Genomic DNA, 19,986 nt, shown 5'->3' on the forward strand with positions numbered 1-19,986 from the left:
TATGTAAACCGATGTACTCTTTGTTCACAATAAGTATATGAGAACAGGCTATTGCTTGTCTAGTTCTGCAGATCTGGAAAGCATGCTCAATATAACTTTTTCAAACACTTGGTATTTCAGTTATCAATGTTAGTTGTTTGATAACCGAAACTCAACTATCATGTTTAAATAGCAATTACTGATGAAATTGTGCTAGCTGTAGTGTTAGGCATCTTTCAGAAAGGTTGGGTTGCATGGGTGGAACTTCAAGTATATTGCTGTTCCTCAGGAAAAGCTTTTTCTAAGGTTTTTCTGAGCAGCTCGACAGTTTATGGTCCCTGTATTTCACAGCACTGGGATGTATTAGCAAAGTTTCAGGTGCAGGCATGTTTTTTTCTGTCCAAGCAAAACAAACCATAAAACGTATATTAAGCCTTGTCCTACATGAAGGAAGTTGGCTACTGCTAATTGAGAAGATGGACCTTTTAGTAAAGCCTTGCTCTTCCTTAATGACTTTCTAATAATCCTTAAAATGTTTTTGCTGTTAGATAATGGTGCAGATTCTCCTGGTCATGTGTAGGCATGTGGGGTTTGGCCCTGTAATGCTGTTTAATACATGACAACTGCCAGATTAATGGAAGCAAACCGTATCTGGCACATAGAGCTTAAACTTATTAGCTTACAAGAAAAAAAAAAAGCCAGCAGAAATCCAATACTGTTACATCAGTTCAAAAAACATACAGTGTGAGCTAATGCAGAGCCTGTTGGTTTGCAGATACTATCAGTTTATGATTCAACAATAAATAGCTCCAGCTTGTTCTACTCTCTTATTTATTTAAGAACACAGCTGCTGGAACAGCTTTGTAAAGTTATCTACCCTGTGTTATAATGGGCTGCTTCTGTAACCACTGAGTTCAGTAGTGTGATATTGCAATTTTAGTTAAATTTTCCTCCTCCTTTTTAGGCTGTGGTTTGAATGACTCTCCTCTGGGACTGGCCGCATACATCTTGGAGAAGTTTTCTACATGGACTGATCTGGAATTCCGTAATTTAGAGGACGGAGGACTAGAGAGGTAAGTGTTTCCTCTTATGCCATTTTGGATGAGGTGACTAAGCCCAGAGTCATAGCTAAAGAAGTTTGTCTGGATTGATCGCGTCACATCTCCTAGGGAGCCTGTAGTGACCACAAATGGTGCAGTGCTGTACTACAGCATGCAAACAAGCAAATAGGCCGTGAAGGCTGATGTACTCCCTTCCCACTTTGATCTCCTAGAAAGGAGATACACCCTGCAACTTCTGGGGATTAAAAACTGACTTGGGTGGAAGAATCTCATTAGGACAGAAAAACAAAAGTTTAAGCTCTGTTAAGGTGCTGGGAAACAGAACTCATTATTCATTTTAATACTAATACTTAACTCTGAATTTGCTTTAAATTGATCAGTATTGCTTCATCTACCTACCATTTGCCTAATAAAGGATCGCTCTTAGTGTGTGGTAGAAATCGGAGATGAAGCCCCCTTTGAAAATTGGTGAGATGCCTGGCAGGAGCGGAGCAAAGGGGCATGTTATGAAAAGGTCCAGTGACAATGGATTTGAACAGAATGTTTGCCCTGCATACAGCTAATAATTTGATATGAAATGTGCACTGTTTACAGCACCTGTTGGTGTGATGGCTCTATTGAAGGCTCATGGTAGCATTTCAGATTATGAATAACAAATGGCAGAAGCTGATTCATGTGCTGTTCTGCTCCTACCCTGCCAGTCTATGGACAGTATAGACAGCTGTGCTGGAGCATAAGGTGCTTGTTGAAGTCCGTCTTCTGTGTAGAAGTTAAAATGTCACTTCCCAGTTTGCGTCTGAAAGCCTTTAACATTCTTAATTGGTCACTGACAGACAGAGGGGGAGTAACACACTTCACCTCTCAACTCTTTTCTTAACCTAGTTAACTATTTTTTCCTGTAACTTTTTTTTCTTACAATCAAACCAAAGTCAAGTCCCTGCTAAAGTAATGCAAAATGGTATTCAGTTCTAACTAAGCAATCTCTGGGCTTACCTATTCAGGAAGTTTAACCTGGATGATCTGCTCACCAATATCATGATCTACTGGGTGTCAGGCTGTATAGTCTCCTCAATGCGTTTCTACAAAGAAAACTTGCAGAAGGGGATAGGCACACAGAAACATGAAAGGTAAGTGGGTTTTTTTTTTCTTTAAATATTTTGCCCCAAACTTAATTGTATGGTTGTAGACAGGTTGCTTATGTCTTATAGCTGCTGCAAGTTTCTTAATGTTGAGGAGAAGCAATGCTGTATCACAACGCTCCTCCGTAAGACAGGTCTGTTAATCAATGTACTGCTTGGAAAACATGGTAGTTAAGTAAGAATCCCGAACCACCAGTAAGGAGAGCTGACTGGAGGCACTGCTTGAGGACCTCCCATTCACACTGTATCCAACTAGGGAAAAGCACATGCAAGTACCTCCAGATTTTACTTTAGTTATTACATTAGCCTGTGCCTGAGTCATGCAGTGAGTTTTGTTTGTAGTTTATTTGTTTTGTAGTTCTGGTACTTTTCTGGACACAGTTTGCCTATTTCTGCAAAAGATTTAAGTCCTACCTTTGGAAGCAACTTCAGTATACTGACAAACTGCATAATTTGAAAGTCATTAAGACTGATGTTCCTGCTGTGCAGACACTTAAGACAGCAGCTTGGTTGCATATACTTGTGTCAGCTTGAGTATTAGTGAAGGCTTAAACCTGCCCTGAGGAATTTGCAACCACAGCTCACTGCTATGGTATTTATTTAGCTGTGAAATGATGCTCCCAGGAAGCTGACTCAGTTCTTGAAGCTGTTGTGGCTACACTGTGGGCAGTATCCTGCTCCAGTTCTGCCTACATGACATGAGCTATGCAAGCTTCTATGTGCCTAGAGGAAGGAGTCTTAAAGGCCTACATAAAATTAAGCACTCTGTTTTCAGGCTTCCAGTGGTTATGTGCCCAACAATTTTTGTATCTGTCACTTCTAACGATGCAGCTTATGTGTATGGGATATTTAAACCTAGAAAATGTTGCTCTGTTTATAAGACGCGCGGATCATTTTCACTTTGTAAGGTAGTCTTCCCCCTCAAATCCAGTTGCTTCCCTTGCTAATGTGCAAAGTGTTCTGTAGAGTGCATTTGTGCCAGTTAAAAGCAAGAGCTACTTTACAGGGTAAACTCTCATGTTCAGAAATGTTTCTTCTTACCTAGTCTAGATTTACTCTCCGTTATTCCTCCCCCTTTGCAGCAGTTCAAGATAATTCTTCCCCTGCCTACCCTCCAGTTGTCCTGCCAGGCTGAGCATGGTCTAGTTGTAATCTGCACTGTAAATCTCTCTGCAGCCCTTGTCAAATTGTGTGCTTCCCCCTCACTACATGACTCTTGAGCCCCTGAATGCAGCGTGAGGAAACTTGATACCCACCACCTCCTAGGGCTCTTTTCAATTCCATGCCTCTAGCTTTTATGCCCTGGATCCCTTGCAAAATTGCCTTAATATCAATGTATGCAAAAAAATTTTTTGTTTTCCCCAGGAATGGGAGTGTGTTGTCTAGTCTTCAAATTTAGGATCTGGAAGTCAACTTCTAATTGCCTAACAACAGTGTGCCCAACTGTTTAAGAAGAACATTTCCTTGGGACTTTCCCTTTCTTGCTGAGTTAAGTGTTTGAAGGATTTAAATTATTCTCTCTTCTCTCTCAGGCTCACAGTACAAGTACCTACTGGCATTGCCTCCTTCCCTAATGAAGTCATGCACACACCCCAGGCTTGGGCCCAGAAGAAATACACCAACATAGTTTCCTTCCATTTCATGCCTCGAGGTGGCCACTTCGCAGCTTTGGAGGAACCTGAACTTCTTGCTGAAGATATCCTGCAATTTGTTGGGAAAGTAGAGAAAGAGCAACTTTGGAGAAAGAAAGGAGAGTAACTCCCCTAACAAACAGCAGGGTGATTGCTTACAGCTTAGCACATGTACAGGCCTTACTAAGTCTACTGTAATCCATGTAATTAGATCTTATTCTTGACCAGATGTGAGAGAGGACAGCAAGAAAAATGCAGTTTATCTCAATGAGATACTGCTGTGAGAACTTACTGATTTTGGGTAGGGGTTTTGTTGTTCAGCTAGGCTAAGAAAGTAGCATGAAGATTACTTGGTTATCTTTTCCTCCAAGCACAGACTTCTAAAATCTGTTCTGTAGTATTCCTGACCCTTGCTTTGAAATTAAAAAATAGACCTTACAACTAGTAACATAACTAATAACAGTTTAATTGTTATGAAAGGCTTTTTTTCACCGCAGCAGTAAAACTTGAGTTAGTGTAGGTGTGAAGTTCCTCACATAAAGAATGGGGAGCAGCCTAGCAAGACCTAACTTGCATGAGTGCATGGGTTAATCAGCATGGATGATCTACAGTACCTTTAAGCTAGCCAGCTGGCTACTGCTGGCTGCCTTTCTCTTCCAGCCTGGGCTGTTAAGCAGCTTCCTGGCTGTGAGGAAGCTCAGCTCCCCTGTGCCAGGCTCCTGGGACAGCAACATGTGAGGAGCAGCTGAAACACACAGGCGCCTGTAGCTTGGACCAGAAGGAGGGGTTGGGTAGGAGTAATTATAGCCCAAGCTATCTCTGCACTGAATTTGTATTCTTAACTAAAATCATAGCCCTGGATAGGCTCAAGACACTGTGGCTTTGCACTGCTTCTGCAGGGTATTGTAAATACCTCTTCTTAATAGTAAAAATCTGATTAATTCAAAATTAAAAGAAACTTGCATGAAAATTTTTAATAATACCTGTGTCTGTCTTAATTTTTTTAATAGCTGACATTTTGCTTGGTGACAGCAAAGAGAAGCGTCAATTCAGAACCTATCGATTCTGTCCTGCATCTGTTAAAAAGGTCAGATTGAAGGCAAACTGCTCAAAGAAAATTGAATTTGAAGGGCTGTATGTTTTTGCCAGCACCAGTCCCTAGTGTGTGCAGTTGAGCTTCAAACACTCTTAAACTGTATCCAGATGACTGATTTCAGTATGGTTTTGTTCTCCAGTCACTTCTGATATACTTCCTTACCCCTGCAAGCACAGGGAAATATAATCCACCAATAACACTTGCATGGATTAGTATTATTTCACAATATTAATTGAAATAGAAGCTGTTAAATAACAGTTACTCCAGCAGAGCCCTGCTCCATCCCACAGGGCTTTAGACTCCAGAATACTAACTAACTAGTTTGTTTCACAGAAGGCAAGTCAACACTCCTGCTGAGCACAGTTGAATCTTAGTGCTCAAAGCCACCTGATATGCCATGATGGAAAATCATTAGGGCAGACTAGTTGTGAAACAGCTTGGATCAGTTTTCTGAGCAGAGTTGAGACCTCTTGCTACCTTTCCTCTGCCTTCTGTGCTTCTGCACCTGGGTGCCAGTAGAGGAAGGCACTGTAGCTCTCGGGTCTCCCTGCAAGATTTGACTGCAGTGCTGCCTTAAAGCATTCAAGTACAGCTTTGAAGGTCCTGAGATGGCTAACTACTTCCAGATTAGTAGTGAGGGGTAATTCTACATGTACTTGTAAATGCTTCATTAGGCAAAATTTGTGTTCTCATTTGCAAAATATTGTGTGGTTCAGGCCAGTGTGTTTTCAATAGACAGGAAGAAAATACAGCATCATTCCCTTTGTCTAAAATAGACTCTTCTCAGAGAAGACTCAGAGAAGACCATCCCCAAACTTGTTTCAGGTTCAGTATACTAAGAAAAGGTTGCTTATTCAGGAGGAATCAGCTCACCTCTTCCACAACAGCTGTTTACAGGCACCACTGTGCTCCCTCTTGCACAAGTCTTCTTGATCTCTGGCCATTTGTTTTTGCCTTACTTCTGTCCCCTGTGTGGCCTTATATTTCAGAGCTGGAGATCATCCTCTCTCATCTTTAATGCACATGCAGACATCTGCTATGGTGCTAGGGAGCACTGCCATATACCGATATAACTGAATACTTCCCCAGGGACTGCTCAGTCACAACGCAGATAAAGTAAGTGGGAAGGAAGTTTGCTATATGATACCTGCCAAACCGATTTTCAGATGTGAGTAGAAGGCTCGAAGCATTTTCTCTCTCCCTTCTGGAGCAGATCTGCTTGAAGGGGCCCAGCCTCGATGAAAGGAGGCACATCAGGACTCTGTTTAGCAATCTTATGTTACAGCAGCTCATCCGGGCTCCGTCACCAGTGAGAGCTGGACAAAAACCAACCGCCTGTAGAACCTTTCTATTTTTAAATATGCCTCACAGTTCTCAGCAATCTGAGACAATGATAATGAACACAGACAGTAAGCGAGCACATCCTTACCCTGCTCTGCACACCAGGTAAGTGCACTTCAGCCTACTACAAACACGAGCTGTCCACACTGTCGGTTTTACTTCGTGTGGAAGATAGGCACCGAGACACTAAATCCAACCCAAATATCGGTTTGATTAGTCTGAAAGAGAAAAAAGTCTGGACATAAAAGGTGTAGACTTTAGAAGCTTAAAAACGATAGTTAAATGCCTGTTACATAGCAAAGGTTGTTCTGAATTCTGACTTGTCAAACCTCAAGCCCACAGCTATCAGCAGCTGTTGTTCATCACCTGCTTATCTACACTTAGATACCAAGATTCAGTGAAATACTATGACAATGTGAAAGAGTATAAAATTCAGCTATGTGCCAGCTGTAAAGCCTGCCATCAATTCCCCTCCCCTTTTTCAAAATAATCATCTGTTTTTAGCAAAACGCAGCCAATCCCACTGCCTGTAGTGCAAGGTTTAATACTAATGAAGTGTTTGTGGGCTAGGGATAGTATCTGCATCGCTTCCTGCAGGGAGCAACTCTCCCATGAGCCTGAGATTTGGATTTGGGAACCACCTTGAGTGAATCCAGACTCACTTCTGATAGACGCTGGTATTGGCTAACGGGCAATTATTTGGTACAGTACTAGAGTCAGTAGTGCAAAAGTCAGTCGGGTAATCAGAAATAGTTTTAACATTTCTGTTAGCATGTAACTGCATATCAGATTATTGCAATAGTAATAAGCAGTAAGAAAGGACTCCCTGCTCTGTTATAGTTGTTGTTATTTAAGTGAGCCAGCTGAGTACCTGCTGTTCAGACAGTAAGTTTCCTCTAACAATGCCAAATGCGCTGCTGTTGGGCTGGCTGAGCTGTTTCTTGAGAATAAGGGTCTTTGAAATAGTAGCTACAGCCTTCAGGAAAATCCAGAATCCGGTGACGCTGATGCTCAAAACATTTTGTTTTGCTCCAGATCCAGTTCTTGGTGAAGCTTCTGTTATTTCTGCACCAAAGTTGCCCCAAAGTCTCTGCTCAAAGAAACTGCTGTCCTAAAAGGCATTCCTCCTTAAGTTGCTCTAAAGCATGCATTTATCCCACACTGAAACCAGAAGTAGCTGACCTAAACCCTGCTTTTTAATTAGCCAGTTACGGCCCGTGAAGAGTCTGGATGAAAGTTTGAGAACCATGGAGATGCCACTGAAAATAAACAGAACTTACACTTTGCCCCCCCAACTGAAGTGCTTTGGAAAGTATCTGCTTCTGGTATGGAAGAACACTAGTGAGGACATCATCTTCTCATACAGCCCTAGCTCAACTAACTCCCACTACAACCAAATTTGATTTCTGATTTTTAAACTACAAACCATAAAGTCCTCAAAAATCCGAGCCACTATATGCAGCCTTTGGACATCTTTCTTACACAAATAAACAAGACAAGACTTCATGTACATTAACCAAAAAAGTCAGGCATTACTCAGATTATGAATGAAAAAAATATGAATAGAAATCACACTTTCATATGAAAAAGGAAGCTAAACCATCATTTAGTGGTAAGTAAAATCTGTTAAGTCTCACATCTCAGTTAGATCTAGATCCATAAGGGGCACTATTCATCACCACTGAGTCAGCCAGAATTGCTTGGGGACAGGGATTGATTGGTTCAAGACAGTCAATCAAATGTACATTGTGTTTTACAGCAGGTGCAATACATAATATGCATTAAATGAAGATACATTTTTGTCTGAAAGACGAATGGAAAGATCCTTCTGGGTACTGTGGGAAGAGACAAGGAATAAATCCATATTGATTTCAGGATAGCTTATTTTAAAACACTGAGAAACGATGCCACTTGTTTTACTTGCTGTAATAGCACTTCAAGGAACATAACTCACACTAAACCCATCTTGCTTAGGATTAGTTTTCTTTCATGGAAGAAATATCCTGTGCAGTGCCAGACAGCCCTGATGGTGTTATGCCAATGCTGCTAGAAGAATTAGCCCCATTACAATTGTCAGTTGTCTTCTGGAGAGCAGTATTTATAAACAGATCTGTGCCAAGTGACAGCTCTTTCCCCTTGCTAGATGTAGTCCAAACTTCAGTCTTCAAAATACCTTCCTGATTGGATTTTAAGATGTTAAGAAGGATGCTCATGCTCTCCCCGTGTTTAATAACTGAATGTCTGCAGTTTTGAGGATAGGACGAATGATAAATGAGATTTCAGTGATGAGTTTCCATCTTCTTAAATGAAAGACAACCCCCCTTTGCAGCAATGGTTCAAACCACTGCAGATGATCAGTGCAGAGGGAGTACGGTACAGAGAAAAGGTGAACAGAAACATGAGAAGACAAAACTACACTCAACCGCCCAGCTACTGAGTCAAAGGTACCAACATGACAAACTCAAGTATATGTGAAGACTGACTCATGACTGTTTCAACAGCACAAAAAAGGTGCAAGGAGGGAAACTGGCTGCTTCACCTTGCCTTTGATGCCTGTCCCAGCAGCTGCAAAGCCTCCTGCCCCCAAGGCTGAGCAAGGGGCTCTGGCTGTGTCAGCAGCCCAGCTGTCTGCCCCTTGCAGCAGCAGCAGCTGCAGCCTGCTTTGGGCCCAGGGAGGGCCAGGCCCTGGAGGCAGGTGAAAAAAGAAACAGCACACTCAGCTCTGAAATTCCTCCCAGTCCCCGACTTGCCCCCCACTGGTATCCACTCCACATCCAGTGCAAAACCAACTTTTGGCTGTCCCGCTGATACTGGCTTCCTGGTAAACATCCCATCCTTCTTAACACGATCCACCTACTGTTGCTTCATTCCTAGCTGTCCATTGCACAAGAGTATGTGGATGTGTCCCACCCCGAGGTATTCAGATAAGCGATGTCAACATCTTCCTCTGCAGCGGGGAAAGGCCTAGCCCAGCTAACGCTTTCCCATTGTCTGTATGGTATCCCTTGCTCAGAGCGACTTCATGAGCTTGGGTTGCAGCTCTGCTCCAGCTGAGCCTAAGCAGTCCCACTCACTTTTGGACTACGGCCATTGCTGCCTTGTAGGATCTCATCTCTGCTCAGAGCACGCCTACTAACCTTTCAACTTCCCCAAATGGAGGAATTCTAAAAAGTGCTTTATCTTCCAGCAGTTCTTAAGCTCTTTTGCAACCAAGCCTGCATTACTGGCGTGAGTTTGGATGTAAATACATTTGTTATCTCTGGAGTTCTAGGAATTCTTGTACAGTCTCAAGGGAACTAAGGTCCACCCCTGCATTTTTGGCTCAATGGAATTTTTTTTTTGCATCACCCCAAGTCTTTTGTGGCTGATAAAGCTTTTTGCAGTGATCAGAAGGCATTCTTAACCTTTCAGAGAAACCAGAGACAGAGAGGGATTAAGTAATATCTCACACAAACTGAGCAGCAGAACCCATTGCAGAACACAGATATAATTAATTCTCCTAACTTCACCATTATGTTTTTTCCCTTTTGAAGCTAAATAACAGAAATAATTGCTTAAATGATTCCTCTTAAAGGGGCACAACCGATTTATTTCTCAATTTTTGCCCTTTTCTTCCCAGCAGATTCTGATTTCTGGTCTCAGAACTGAATTAATGCTTCCTATTTTAGGAACAATTTTGAAGTTACAGACGTCAAATATAAAAGAGTAAGAAAAGCCTACTCCATTCTCTAAAACTAGAACCCTGTCATAAAAAAATTCAATGCCTGAAACCAAATTATGGTACTTGGCAATTCTTTAAATCACTTCCTTTTCCATTTTCCTCTGTGGAGATAGCTGCTAGTTTTATTTCTCTATGTCTGTAGATGGAGGGGAAAAAAAAAATACTGATAATGTGCCTTAGGAAAAAAAAAATTTAGAATTCAAAATAAGTTTTGACATGGAACATCTTCACTTGAAAGAATCAACTTGGTGCTTTACATTTCAGGAGAGCAGGCTGTAACAAACCAAATCGATCTGAAAAGCCAAGTATAAAACACCACTAAACGCATGAAAGAATTTCATACAGAAGGAAGGCGAGCTGTGAACAAAAATACATCTATCTCACATTCCCTCTGCTCTCAATCTTCCTCCTGTACTGCAACTTTTTTTTTTAATAAACATCTGAGAAGCACAACAAATACACACCTTTCAAAAACAGTCACTAGCTCCATCACAACCTTTCACCCTTTTGCATCGCTACATAAAAAATTGGAGGTTGACAACCACACAGCAGTAACAATATGAGACAGCAACAAATTCTGGCACCAATTTTATTTAGGACTACCTTATGAAACACCATACATTAGATTTCTAGAACTCTATTTTAAACATCACTTTTGAGATTAGTGTCTTCATTAACTATTAACCAGCACTTAATTAACCACTGAGTCTAGAAACAGATGTGAAAATTTCCCTCTCTTCTTGGCTGTTTACAGTGCCACCCATTCCCACTTTAATATCATGCACAGATCTAGTACAGAGCGTTCAAGGCTATCAGATCTTGCAGCCACTGTCCTGTGACTTAGCAGAAAAAGCTACTTTACTTCAAGACCTAAACATCAATTTAGAGTCTGGAAAAGAAAAGTGTTTTAAGACCCTAAAATGACACTATCATATCTGTGTTATATCATATGTATCAAGTATCTATCATGTTGTAGGGAAATGATAAGATGGGATGAAGCTCTGGACTGCTGAAGACCACAAACTTTATACCAGTAGATGTTGCCAACCCAATTTTAGAGAGATGACAACTAAGAATCGGAGAATTTGGGTCATTTTAGACACTTCTACAAACAAATACAATGTACTGAACCTTCTGAACATCTATGCAGCAGTAGGTAAATCAAAGTCTGAGAAGGGTTACAGCAGAATGAATATAATTTCTCCTTGATAGGCAATACCATCTCCACTTACTCATGGGGGGGAACCCCAACGAAACAAAGAGAAGCTTTTGTGCCAGAAGTCAAATACAGTATTAAAAAGTGGTCTTTTTAAAATACAAAAATTCTTAATCTAATCAGACTCGAGGAAATCTAATCATGGCTGTTATGGACAGTTCCAAACCAGAATTTTAGTGGAAAGAGAACTCCATCCAGAACTGAAGTTGGAAATATATTTAGCTCGTTAAGTTAGTGAAATCCTTACTTAACACCACAGAGTATTACTTTCCACTAGCCATAAAAATTGGTCCTGAGGTGGGACTTTCAATCCATTCGAAGGCGAGTAGATCAGATACATGTTACAGCAGAACTTACCTAGGAAGGCAGGAGATACGCTGCTACAGAAGGGAACAAATCCTCCTCCAGGAAAGCAACCATGTTTGCTTTCAACCAGGAATCCAGAGTCACCCTTTACTGGAGACTGCAGGCTCCTGGTTGGAAGAGATTAGTAATGGAGGCACGTTGAGTAGGGAGAAGCAGCTTCGTATACTACACCAGCTAATTTATGGGGCCACGTTTGTTGTTTTGTCAAAAGAATTAAAAGCTAATTATGGTACATGCAATAGAAAGACAGCTGATTTTGATACACATTCTCTCCAAACAACAAATGCTTACAGACTCTGCTGACAACAAACAAGTGAAGATAACCTAGGAGCTCTGTGTTGGGGCACAAAAAAATTGGGAAGTGGCACTTGCTGCAGCTGAGATGCTACGGCCTAACCAATAGGCTGTTGGATACAAAGCAAGAGCCAGGAGTTAACCCAAGAATGAAAAAATTAGAGGGAAGAATGTTCTGTTATAATGACCCAATTTTCAGTGTCTCTGCTTTTGGTCGTTTCCTTTCTGTTTTGATCTGTCAGACAGCTGTCCTCAGAAAGAAAGAACAACTTCTGTACCTCTGAAGTATCTGAAACAGGCGCTTGCAGCTGTTAGAGACAGGTGACAAGCAGAATCATTTGAGAAGTCTTCAGATTAGACAGAGAAGGAATTTGCAAGGCCAGTTTAAGAAGATAGGACACATGTCCTCTTTGAAATTTATGACCCTGGCCATCATTTGGAATTAAAAGTGTGTATTTCCTTGTATTGTTGCAGTTTAGAGACATTAAAGCATGTCCTTTCTTTGTACTCAATGGACTTGGGTTTGTGTTAGTAAGAGAAAAAGACCCTTCCTCCCCAAATCTTCCTGTGCCTCTCGCCTCACTTTTGCTAAGAGCCAGGAGAACAACTTTGTGGTCTACCGCTCCTAGGACAAGCCCACCCCCTTGGAAAGCATAAAAGTAAAAGGCTTCCAAACACTAATAGATGAACTATCTGTAGATCATACACGGGAAAGTTTTCAGTTGTGCTGCTAGCACCTGTGGGTAAGCAGAGCTGGGAACTGGATTTCTGTAAAGAGACAGAAAGAACATGCTCTAGTGCTACACTGAAGCATGTAAAAACTTAGCCAGCACAGATACCTTCTTTTGGCTCAGGACATGGGAAAAGCCAAAAGGAAAACAAGGCGTGAACGTGTGCACCTAATGCAAATGAGAAATTGCAATCTTCATTTGGGTGTTGAGGATGTGTTGTAATAGGGCAGGAGGTGAACCAGATTGGGCATACATATGGAATAAGCTCTAACTGGCACAGAGCTCGGTGTATCTACACAAGCCAAGTTTTTTTTCCTTTTTTTTTTTTTTTTTTTTTTTTTGAGTCTCAGCATACCATATAGCATTTTCTTCACTATAGAAGTAATCTATAGTGAAGTCTTTGCAGAAGTGCACTGAATTGTTCAAATATCAAATGGGCTCTGTTCTTCAACTTTTCAGAGGCTGTCCCCTCAGCTGTGTCACAGAGAATCCCATCACAGACCACACTGTAGGGCTTACTCATGTCTGAGTGTAAGACTTGTCCAGGATTCATGTTCCACAGGAGCACTGCTGGTGGCGGCTGCTAGAACGCAAGTAAAGACTTAGCAAGGAGTGAGGTAGGGGGGAGAAGTTGTTCCAACTGAGTAATGCAAGGCAAGCAGCAGGCACTGGATCTCAGCAAATATGGCTTCTGGGAGCTACAATCAGTAACGCCAGCTGGGCCATTTGCTTAGGCTTCCTGCCAAAAGATTTATAAAAAGAACAGTAAAGAATGTGCAATGGCTTTAAATATGAATTTCAAATACAGTGCAGCCAATATTCACATTTGTTGAGGCTTCCATCCCTCAGCTTTTCTCTAAGGCTCAGCAAGGAATGCAAGGAGTTTCTTCTGCTGATCTAATTTTATCCTCTCAGAGATATCCACCAGCATGAAGGAATGAATTAGAGCCAGTGCAGTTTCCTAATTACTTCCAGCTCTCGGAGAGACACCCAAAAGATACTAGGGAAGCAAGCACAACATAGCAAAGCTGATAAACCAGCCTTCGATTTGTGTATTGCTATACATGGAGGTCTTGCGCTAATTTACTAATAGGTGATCCCAGCCTTTACTCAAACTAGTGCATGTCCTAATACCATAGACATTTCTATGAGTTTAACTGCAATAGAGTACAGTGGCAAACAAGAATGGCTGCTACATGGTAAATGGTTTTCCCATCAGACACATGAACTGGTTCCTCAAATGCCAGCAATGACTATTTAACAAGATGCAACTTTCCATTACCTAGCGGATTTTCCATATTCTACATCTGAAGCACGTTAGCAGGACTGGAGGTGAGTTTATTCAAGTTCACAGGAGAGCTGGTCCTGTCTGTACTGAACCTGTGCCAGCTACAAGGAGCTTCATTACCAAGGTTCAGCAGCCTTCCAAGCACAAAAAGGAAATCAAATCACCAAAAGAGTTTTTGTCCTTGATATGACATATAGAACCTTGCAGTGAATATCAAAAGTCACTTTGTTCTAAAAAGTAAGTTATACCACAGAGCATAAAAATCCCGCAGTGCCAGCACTGTAAACAGGTCAAGTGTGGTAGCTGAATCATTTATTTGATTCCTCAATTAGTATACATGTAAGTGTCCACTGCTTCTGCAGACACCTGTATGAGATGGGGTACTGCAGCTAGAAACTAGTTAGAACAATCACAGACTTCTGATCTAATTAATACAACAGGCTCTGTCTCCTCCTTCTGTCCTCACATCTGTATGAGAGACTTGGAGACAAGTAAAAACTGTGTAGTCTGTTGGTTTTCTTTTTTCTTGGTCTGAATACCAATCTTAAATAGCAGTTTGTATCCAGGGTACACACCACCTCTAGTAATATCATGATTGCTAAAAACCCCCCACAATATTCAGGGTACATTCCACCTCCAGTAATACCATGATTGCTAAAATCAAAACATCCCCACACACACATGCAACCTCCCTGACTGAACTGCAACACTGAAGGGATAGCATAAAGGAGTCTGACACAAATCCATGCCCCCCCACCGAACAAGGCTCCTCACTTGCCTTTTAAGAGTTATGAGTAGGAGTTATGGTACCTTCAACTATCAGGATGGACTGGTCATCAGGGTTATCAGAGCTCTGCAGGGTCCTTCTTGCAGCAGGACAGGTCTCCTGCTCAGCATTTGTCCCGAGTGCTGGTCTGGGGAAGCTGGAGGCAGTCCTGCAAGACACTGAACATCTGCACACACTTATTCATGACACAAATTCTACTCCAATCTCAAGATGTTGCTGCTTCACAGGCACGCTAGAAAAGGTCAAGTTCAGGAACTAACAGTTTAACAATGAGCAGGCAAACAGAGGGCTTGGGAGGGCCAAAACCACCTCCTACCCAAAGGTCACCAAGATTCATTCCCTAGAGAAATTTAAAATTATTCATTCTAAGCCTCATGACAGTGCTCTTACAAACAGTTCATGACACTGATCATGCCGCAAAAGCTAGCAAAAGAACTGTTTCAATACACACAAAAAATAAATAAATCAAGACAGCCTGAAATTTCTCTGAACTCAGTGTTTTATTGCTTCGTGATTATTAGCTACACTTCAACGCAATGTACTTTGGAATAAATTGGCACCTACAACATAATTAAAAAAACTTAGTATCTTACAGCTCATATAATTGGCACTATAGAGAAAACCCAGAGATCTGTCATTTTGACCCAAGATTAAAAGAAAGATAAAATGTTTACATCCTTTATTGTTGGCAGGTGAACTTTCATTGTGGAAGGCCCTTAAAAATAGTGAACAGAATCTAACAACCTAAACGCCCTCCAAAAAATATATAAAAACAGTATCAGATAAATCACTCCCCTCTTTACACCAGTCTTTTTGCTTTGGTACTTTTAGTACCCAAGTGCACAGTAACTCCCTCATCTCTTTTAATGAAAAAAAAGTAACATGGTCAAGTCTACACTGACTACTTTGGGTGACAAGAAGAGAGACTCCCACACACCATCCTCAGCACCAACGCAAACAGCATTTTCATCAAAAGTGACATTGCCTCAGGATTTAACACATCCCAAGAGATTTATAAATACCAAAGTTTTTAAATTATTATTATTTTTAAAAAGCAAGAATTTTTTTTAATAAATAAATGACAGCTGTAATAGCCGCATTTACTTTGGTGACCAGTTATCTATATGCAGCATAAGTTATCTTCATAAGGCAAGTGATGAGATAGCACAAGTGAAGTCCCTGAGGATCAACATCTCTGTGCTCAACATGTTGAGCACAATGCGTGTAGACAGCCTGGAAAACAATCAGTCCCAAGGCATCTGCTTTTTAATCTCCAAGCACAGCTGCAGACCACACAATGAATTATTTCTGTACCTCTTCTGAAGGCAGGAATATGTAAATAAAACAGAATACTTAGTAGGTCGTGGTGGGCCATTAGTTCTCCTAAACCTGGACCAAGTGCTCCACCTTGTGTTAGTCCTTGGCATTCAAAGCGAACCTCTCGATGCCTGCTCAATAACTGCAGGTCCAGCAGAATAGCTTATGATTTCTTCTGCCTGTGAACTAGTGTTGTCCATGGTGCCATATGATTGCTGCTCCTTATGGGCAAGCACTGTCCTTTCTGTAGAATGAGGATGCAAAACTCGGGGGACGTACATCTGAAATCACAAGCGTTAAGGATTTTACTAGTCTCTCAAAGTATAACGTTGGGATAATTCACCTAGGATAATTTTTCCCCTTGCCACTCTTCTTTTCGTCCATTTCCCGTTCTTCACCTTAATACCTAAGGCCTTTTGCACCCTAAGGGAGGCTTCCTGGTGCAACACTCACCTGTACTTGTAGACTGTGGCACAAACACCTCTATTTCTACCTCAGTCCTACATCCTTTTTAGTGACATGGCAGGTAAAACCTGCTACACGTCACAACTTTCAAAGTCACAAAGCAGTGGCAACTGACTGCATTTGGCAGCTGTCCAGATGTGAGGATCTGTCATCTGTCTGGTGTAAGGCCCAGAACACAGCGTACAGAGCTGCCGGAAGTAGAATGTCTCAACTACTCCTAAAACATCAGCCGAAGGTACTTTTGGAACACCACCTGGCAACAGTCAAGGAGCCCAGCTGCAGAACTCTCTGGTCCCACACGCGCATATGGGAAGTCCCACAGTCCATTCAGACTAATATGTCCTACACAAGCTCTTTGGTAAGCAGGGTGAGAAATTAAGCTTTTCTAGGAAACATAAGAGAATATTAGTAACTCTTAACTCCTTACAGAAGATGTTGGGATGGTTGGTGCATCTGTATCATTTCCTCTTTCACCTTGCATGTCTTCTATCTGTAATCAGTAACAGGTCAGGGAAGGAAGAGAGACAATATCACATTGGTAAGTAAAAACAATATACAGAGATACTAAACGCCCCAAAACCTGCACAGAGAGATCTCTGTGCAGTGCTGGTACTCTCTCCTCCAATCCTCTTGCATACTTCTTCCATACTACTCTTTCCTCTCAAATTCAGTTCTTGCTAACACTGACAGACTTTCCACTGTGCCAAGCAGCCTACCTCTACTATCAGCCCTCTTTAGCCATCTCACCAGCATAAACCTTTGTGGACAGATGTTACTAGCGAGAAGGCACAAACAACCCAGTAGGAATAGCTGCTGCTACATCAAGCACATAGGTAGGTGCTGAAAGGTGTTAGGTATCCATCGCTTACCTTATAATTCAGTGGGCTCAGGTACTTGAAACAGCCAAAACAAGTATAAGCCAAGCAAATAACAATTGTGATGTTGACAACTAGGAAGGTAAACATGGTTGTAGGTGCTTTAAAGCCTAGAAAAATATCCAGAGAATACAATATAAAAATACATAGCAGGAAAAAAAAAAACCCAAACAAACCTTTACTTTATCTTCCCCATTTTCACAGTCCTCGTGATTTTTTTTTCCCTTAGAGGACTAGGCACGCCACTTCCAGCCACAAACAGGAGAACCTCGTTACCCACAAAGCTTGTTGACTGGTAAAACTGCTGAACAAGCTGTTTCCCCAGCTTCCTTAAAGGCCAAGAAAGGTGGCTGCAATACTTGAATGATAAACAAGACTCAGAGCGATTCTTCTCCTCCTCCCTCAGTCATCTATTCTGGACCCACTTCTAAAATACTTTCATTAATGATCTGTGAAATGTAACAGAGTCAATTTATTAAGTATGATGATGGCACCAAACTAGGTGGCTTGCAAAGAACCCAAAGGAAAAAAAAATAATAGGTGGGGAAAAAAAAAAAAAAATCAAAATTACCTTGATAGATTAGATGACCCCACCCTCTTTCAAGAAAAAGAAAAACTAACCAAAAGTAAACAGTAAGATGAAATTGTATGTAGAAAACTGTAAATAACTACAATTTGGAAGGAAAAATGAAATGTAGATATGAGGGATAACAAACCTGTAGCACTGCAGGATAACTGATTATTACAAGCTGGAAAGCAGTCAATAGTGTGATGCTATCAAAAAACATGGGACAGGAAAAAAAAAAAGCAAGTCTCTGGTACCTATAGAAAATAATTTGGTGCTACTGAACCTTGAACTTGAGCAGCCTTGTCTGTGTAGGACACCATGATAAAATACGGACAGAACTGGGAGGAATCCAAGGAAAAGGAACAAGAGAAGAAATTGAGTAAACATGAACTAAGCTGAAAAGTAAGTTTTTCTTCAAAGACAGAGAACTATAGGAAAGGGCATGGTAGCAGCCTCCAGTATGAAAAAAGTTATAATGATTACAGTGACTTACTGTTCTTCAGGTCCACTGGGGAAATATTCTGAAGAAATTAATCTCATTTTGCAGCAAAGATGACTTGAATAAGATATTAGGAAAAAAAAAAAACAAACCACCTAGCTGTTTCTAAGCTTCTTTAGTCAAAAGAGGCAACACCAACCCTCAAATATTTTTGTGGTAACCCCAGCACATGCAGTGGCACAGAACAGACAAGTTTTACTTTTTAGCAGGTTATATAAACCCTGTGCAGATCTGTTCATGAGGGGGGGAAAAAAACGCAGCCAACCAACAAACCACACACACAAAAAAAACCCCACAAACACGTCACCGTTCAAACCAAAAAGGGAAGTGAAAAACCCTCCCTATGGGTATTCTGCAGTGTCCTTTAGAAGAGGTTGTTTTTATAAGTGTAGGTTACATCAGTATTTACCAGCTGGTGAGGCATGTCTACACCAAAGCCAATGTATGGTGTGAACCACAAGACAAACAGCACAGATCAGGGAAGAATAAATCTCCAAAGATCAGTTTTCCCTGCCCTGTGTCCTCAGCACTCCTCCCTGCCAACAGCTCTAGAGAACACGGGACTTAAGTGACTATCCCAGGAGACACGGGTTGAACTGCAGGTAGTACCATCGCCTCCTCTGTTGTGAGAGGCCCAGTGGTGCTTTTGGTGGATGGATGGCATGAGAGCCAAGGAAGAAAACAGTGACTGAAGGAAATAGATGACACCAGTACAGCCTATCACCTTCTGTATGCAGTCAAGTGATATTTGGTCCTGACTGAGAACTGGGATAGAAGTCCTTCCAGCCTTACATTAATATAATGAATGAGAAAACAGAGTATTATCACTGTACTCTGCAACTAGACTGAAACATCCATACTAGGCAAACTATACAAATCAACGACTAAGCAATCAAGCTTTACACACCATAAACTGATTTATTTTGCAGATAAGGAAGCAGAGCACTCTTCCCCCTCCTTCCTTCTCTTTGGCACAAGAAGCAGCAATGAAATCAATGGCAATGAAATCAAAATCTCAAGTTCCTACCTCTCAGACTCACACCACTTGGCTGGACTGTCCTGTGCGCTGACAAATCACTGTACAACATCCTGTAAACAGGATCCTCTATACTGACCAAGCCAAACATGGTCTGTGTTTTCCATTACTAAGTTCCATGACAAATGATGGTTTTACCACAGATACAGAACCAGAAAACATTATTATAAAGATTGAATTTTTACTACACCAGGATTTCCTTCATAACAACTAAAGAGGCACATCAATTGCTGCGTGTTTGGAGTTGATTTTTCTAAAGCATGCTCTAGAAATTCTGCTGTTATTTTAGAGGACATAGATTTATTAGTCTTCCTGGTTGCAAAGACAGCTCTCAAAACAAGGGAAAAAAAACCCCAAGCTCTCAAACATACAAGTAATGCAGGGACATCTGCTCAAATCCAAGGACAGCCTGAAGCAATAGTTCCGAGTGCCTCTTACATCCACAGGGAGCTATCTCTAAAGTTAGATGACAGTCTGCCAACAATGTTTTTTACTACTGGTATGCTAGAAAAACACAATGTAAGCATGGTCATTTGTCATCAGTGCTGTGAAAGCAAAGAAGAGGGCAAAATATCA

General features: G+C 41.3%; 2 protein-coding genes and 1 long non-coding RNA gene across 14 annotated transcripts in view; 1 reads left to right on the forward strand and 2 right to left on the reverse strand.

Moving 5' to 3' along the window:
- Positions 1 to 4,735, forward strand: part of EPHX1 (epoxide hydrolase 1) — a 24,186-nt gene extending 19,451 nt beyond the window's left edge. The window contains exons 7-9 of the mRNA XM_075496516.1: positions 944 to 1,052; positions 2,042 to 2,167; positions 3,712 to 4,735. Coding sequence (XP_075352631.1) covers positions 944 to 1,052; positions 2,042 to 2,167; positions 3,712 to 3,937 — 461 coding nt within the window. The 3' untranslated portion in view covers positions 3,938 to 4,735. The remainder of the gene's footprint in view (positions 1 to 943; positions 1,053 to 2,041; positions 2,168 to 3,711) is intronic.
- Positions 1 to 15,007, reverse strand: part of LOC142407254 (uncharacterized) — a 26,275-nt gene extending 11,268 nt beyond the window's left edge. For 2 of the 11 annotated variants that reach the window (XR_012774859.1, XR_012774866.1), the window contains exons 1-4: positions 11,542 to 14,664; positions 6,336 to 6,465; positions 6,054 to 6,222; positions 2,034 to 2,119 (exon numbers count right to left, since the gene is read on the reverse strand). This is a non-coding gene — a long non-coding RNA (uncharacterized LOC142407254). The other 9 variants (XR_012774862.1, XR_012774869.1, XR_012774864.1 and 6 more) reach the window with 9 other exon arrangements.
- An 857-nt stretch (positions 15,008 to 15,864) lies between these two features.
- TMEM63A (transmembrane protein 63A) overlaps positions 15,865 to 19,986 on the reverse strand; it is a 32,267-nt gene continuing 28,145 nt past the window's right edge. For both annotated transcript variants that reach the window (XM_075496514.1, XM_075496513.1), the window contains exons 21-23: positions 17,302 to 17,417; positions 16,860 to 16,922; positions 15,865 to 16,248 (exon numbers count right to left, since the gene is read on the reverse strand). In XM_075496514.1, coding sequence (XP_075352629.1) covers positions 16,078 to 16,248; positions 16,860 to 16,922; positions 17,302 to 17,417 — 350 coding nt within the window. In that variant the 3' untranslated portion in view covers positions 15,865 to 16,077. The remainder of the gene's footprint in view (positions 16,249 to 16,859; positions 16,923 to 17,301; positions 17,418 to 19,986) is intronic.

This window comes from Mycteria americana, chromosome 3 (genome assembly GCF_035582795.1).
Source record: "Mycteria americana isolate JAX WOST 10 ecotype Jacksonville Zoo and Gardens chromosome 3, USCA_MyAme_1.0, whole genome shotgun sequence".
Lineage (NCBI taxonomy): Eukaryota > Metazoa > Chordata > Aves > Ciconiiformes > Ciconiidae > Mycteria > Mycteria americana.